Raw genomic sequence first — 3,817 nt, 5'->3', positions numbered from 1 at the left:
CTAGACACAGTAGTGATAGTAAATGAATCGGTATTGTTAGATCTTATTTTTTAAATATATTTTATTAAATTCTTTAAAAAGTTAGATTAGAGCAATTTTTATAAAAAAAGGTATAAAATACGCGTTACTCAGTGAGCATGCGTCGTCTGAAGGACGTTCTTACGAAAGTCTGGACGTCCGTGAAACGTCTGACGGACGTCCTCCAGACAACGCGTGCCCACTGGGTATTTAATATAATATATAAATTAAATTAAATAACTGTTATATAATATATATATATATATATATATATATATATATATATATATATATATATATATATATATATATATATATATATATATATATATATATATATATACATTATATATTTATAAATGTATATACCAATAGTAGTTATTTAGATTTCCATTGTCAATAGTTAAATCTAAATAATAACAAAACTCAATTTATTTGAAACGTTATTCAAAATATAATGCAAGTTGGAGATCATCAGATGTTATATAACTTCTGATAGCAACATCAGATTGTTTAGTTGCTATCAGAAAGTTAGCGATCATCAAATATTATATAACATCTGAATGTCGCTAACTTGCGTGAACTTTTATACACACACACACACACACACACACACACACACACACACACACACACACACATATATATATATATTTGTACACACAGTGCCGTGGCTAGTGGATCTAAGGCCCCCCCCCCCCCAAAAAAAAAATATATATAACGAGTGTATATATATATACACTCGTTATCTACTTTGTTGATAGTGCAAACAATAACAAAATAAAATTACGATCAATATAAATAAGTTGCAAAATTATTTTTAAATAACAAAATGACCTTTAAAATTGCATAATATTTTTTTCATAACATAATTTAAAATTAAAAAAAGTCATTATTTATTGTATTTTATCTTGGGTATGTATATATACATATATAAAAATGTCGTTAAGAACCCAGACCAACCTGACAGCCCAGTTTAATAAGGGTTTAACTACCAACCTATGCTTGATTTTGTAGATGATGTTTTGAATCCAGATCGACTAAATATTAGTGAGGAGTGCGAATGAACTTTAACTTTGCGGAAGCATAATATTTTAGCAAAAGCTTTGCGCCATTTTTGGTTTAAGACTACATACAGAACTGGATTGAATGCAGAGTTAGCGTAATGAAGTATTTTAAAGTACTTTACTAATATGTGACTTACATTTATGTTTGCTAAATGTACCATGTTTAATGACATAAATGGCGTCCAAGTGATTATGAAACAGCTGAGAATCAAAGATAATGTTAAAGCTGCTTTAAACTCTCGTTTTAAATGACGTAACTTTGTATTGCTGTTTATCAAATGTTGGTTTGCTTTAGGATTTACAGAAGAATTAATGGATATAGAATCGCTTTTTGTTGCTACAACTTTAAAAAAATCAACTTCTAAAGAACTTGCGAGTTTTTCTTTTATTAGGCTTGCTTGGTCAGTCCTAAATCTTGTAATTGTTTTATCAAGTTTTTTTAATTCTTTTGCGTGTCTTTTGGCGACAAATCCCATTGCAGTGTACGATAGAATCATGATAACTACAGGAATTACATAGGTTGCTAAAACCACAGAAAGAGTAAAACTTTTTTTATCAGAATTCATGCCAATAAGTGAATAACTCAGCATCACAGACCACGTACCAACAACTGAAAACGTGGCAGATTTTTTTGTTACCATTTTTTCATGAAAGTATGGCTTTGTAATTGCTAGAGCTCTATTGACAGCAACTAATGCTAATGAATATATTGACAGAATGCTTGGAATCATATCACCTACGTAGTACAGATTTTTTTCATATTTGTTAAACACAAACAGTAAAAATGACAGGGGTATTGAGAATAATGCTACCAGAAGATCGCTTGCTGATAAAGATAAAATAAACACATTCGTGACTGTTTGCAACGTACGAAATTTGTAATAACAGATAAAAACTACGATATTCCCGAATGTTGCTACGACAGAAATTGCGAGAAAAAGAAACGAATCAACGATAAGAATCGTAATACTTGTAGACAAGATGTCGTCACTATCATTGCGATAAGAGTTGTTCATACTTATGAATTAAATAAACTAAATAAAAAAATAAAAAGATTAAAAAACATTTACAAAATTTCTGCCTAAAATAATTTTTAAACCTTATTTGTAAATTTGAATTATTATATAAATAATGTTCATTTTTACTTTTCATGCAAACATTATTTAAATTTTAAACTGAAAAAAAAGAAATTCACTTCGAAAAATAAAAGCATAAAAAAAAACACTTTCTTTTTCAAAAATTTTTTTTATAAAATGTTTCTATCTCGTAAAAACGTTCATCCCAAAGCAGTGTTCATCCTTCAATATCCTTCATACCGTTAAATCGTTCATCCCTTAAAACTGATTATCCAATGAAATCAATTCCCCTATGCAATTGTTCCAATATGATCCAATAAAATTATTTATCCAATGAAATTGTACTTCCAATAAAACTTAAAAAAGTTCAAAACAAGTTTTTTTTTTTTTCATCAATTGAAAACTTAAATCTCCTGAATCTGTTTTCAGAATTGTATTAAACTATTGGTATGCTTAAGATCTTATGATAAGGAGAAAAAAAGAGATAATAGTATCTTCACATACCATCGAAGATAATTGTTTTTTAGTTTTAGATTTAAAACTAATTTCGTGCTTTATTTGCATTTTAATAAATGTTAATTTGTCAATAAAACTAAGAAGTTTGATTGGCTTCTAGCCATTCAAAATGCAATTGTTCCATACGTATAAAAATGAACAAAACTGTTTAAAGAAGCCTGAAATAGGTTTATTCATTTGACATTTATTATTCGAAACATTTTTTCAAACAGAAAAAGTGGAGGATTTTATTTAACGACACTCCTTCGTTATAAATAAGTTATGGCTCATAACATTTATGTTATTATGATAATATAAATGATTCTATGTTTGGAGTATTAGCTTAAATAAATACGGTTAGCCATAACTATTATTATTTTTAAATCTAATTTTCTTTTTTTTTAACATTAAGTTTAACGTAGTTATATAATTAATACCATCTGCTATCGCCATAAAATTCTTAAACTGATAGTGTCAAGATAGACATTTTTCAAAATGAAACATTTGGATAAAATGCTCATTATTTTGGAGTATGGTCCATTTTAATTTATTTTAGTATATATATATATATACATATATATATATATATATATATATATATATATATATATATATATATATATATATATATATATATATATATATATATATATATATATTTAGATACATAACTGTTCACTTGAAATTAAAATGGATCATACTCCAAAATAAACGATGTATGAATTGTTTATTTCAAAAACCCGTCAAGCGACATTTATTTTAAAAATGATATTATTATAGAATATCAATGACCCAGTTTAGTTACACCGTCTTACGCAGGAACATGTGAATTATTAGGTCTTTCAATGAGTTGTATTTTGCCTTTACGGTTTTTTTTTAGTTTTTCAAAAAGTTAAAAAAGCGCAGTTGAAGTGTTTATATATAAATAAATAAATATATATATATATATATATATATATATATATATATATATATATATATATATATATATATATATATATTTTAAATACCTTATTATATATCCTTGAGTATAAGTTTATATACATATTATAAATAATACTTTTGAATCATTATAATCATCATCGTCATCATCATCATCATCATCATGATCATCATCATCATCATCATCATCATCATCATCATCATCATCATCATCATCAT

The 3,817-nt window shown here is 26.2% G+C and overlaps 1 protein-coding gene across 1 annotated transcript; it reads right to left on the bottom strand.

Annotated features, from left to right (window-relative positions):
* Window positions 1–801: 801 nt before the first annotated feature.
* LOC105843158 (beta-2 adrenergic receptor) lies at window positions 802–2,148 on the bottom strand. Its single transcript, XM_065795597.1, has one exon. It carries the CDS (start codon window positions 2,099–2,101, stop codon window positions 1,010–1,012), a length of 1,092 nt encoding a protein of 363 aa, XP_065651669.1. The 5' UTR covers window positions 2,102–2,148; the 3' UTR covers window positions 802–1,009.
* Window positions 2,149–3,817: the final 1,669 nt, after the last annotated feature.

This window comes from Hydra vulgaris, chromosome 04 (genome assembly GCF_038396675.1).
Source record: "Hydra vulgaris chromosome 04, alternate assembly HydraT2T_AEP".
Classification (NCBI taxonomy): Eukaryota; Metazoa; Cnidaria; class Hydrozoa; order Anthoathecata; family Hydridae; genus Hydra; species Hydra vulgaris.
The sequence above is the reverse complement of the archived record's forward strand: the minus strand, read 5'-3'. Positions and strand labels throughout refer to the sequence as shown.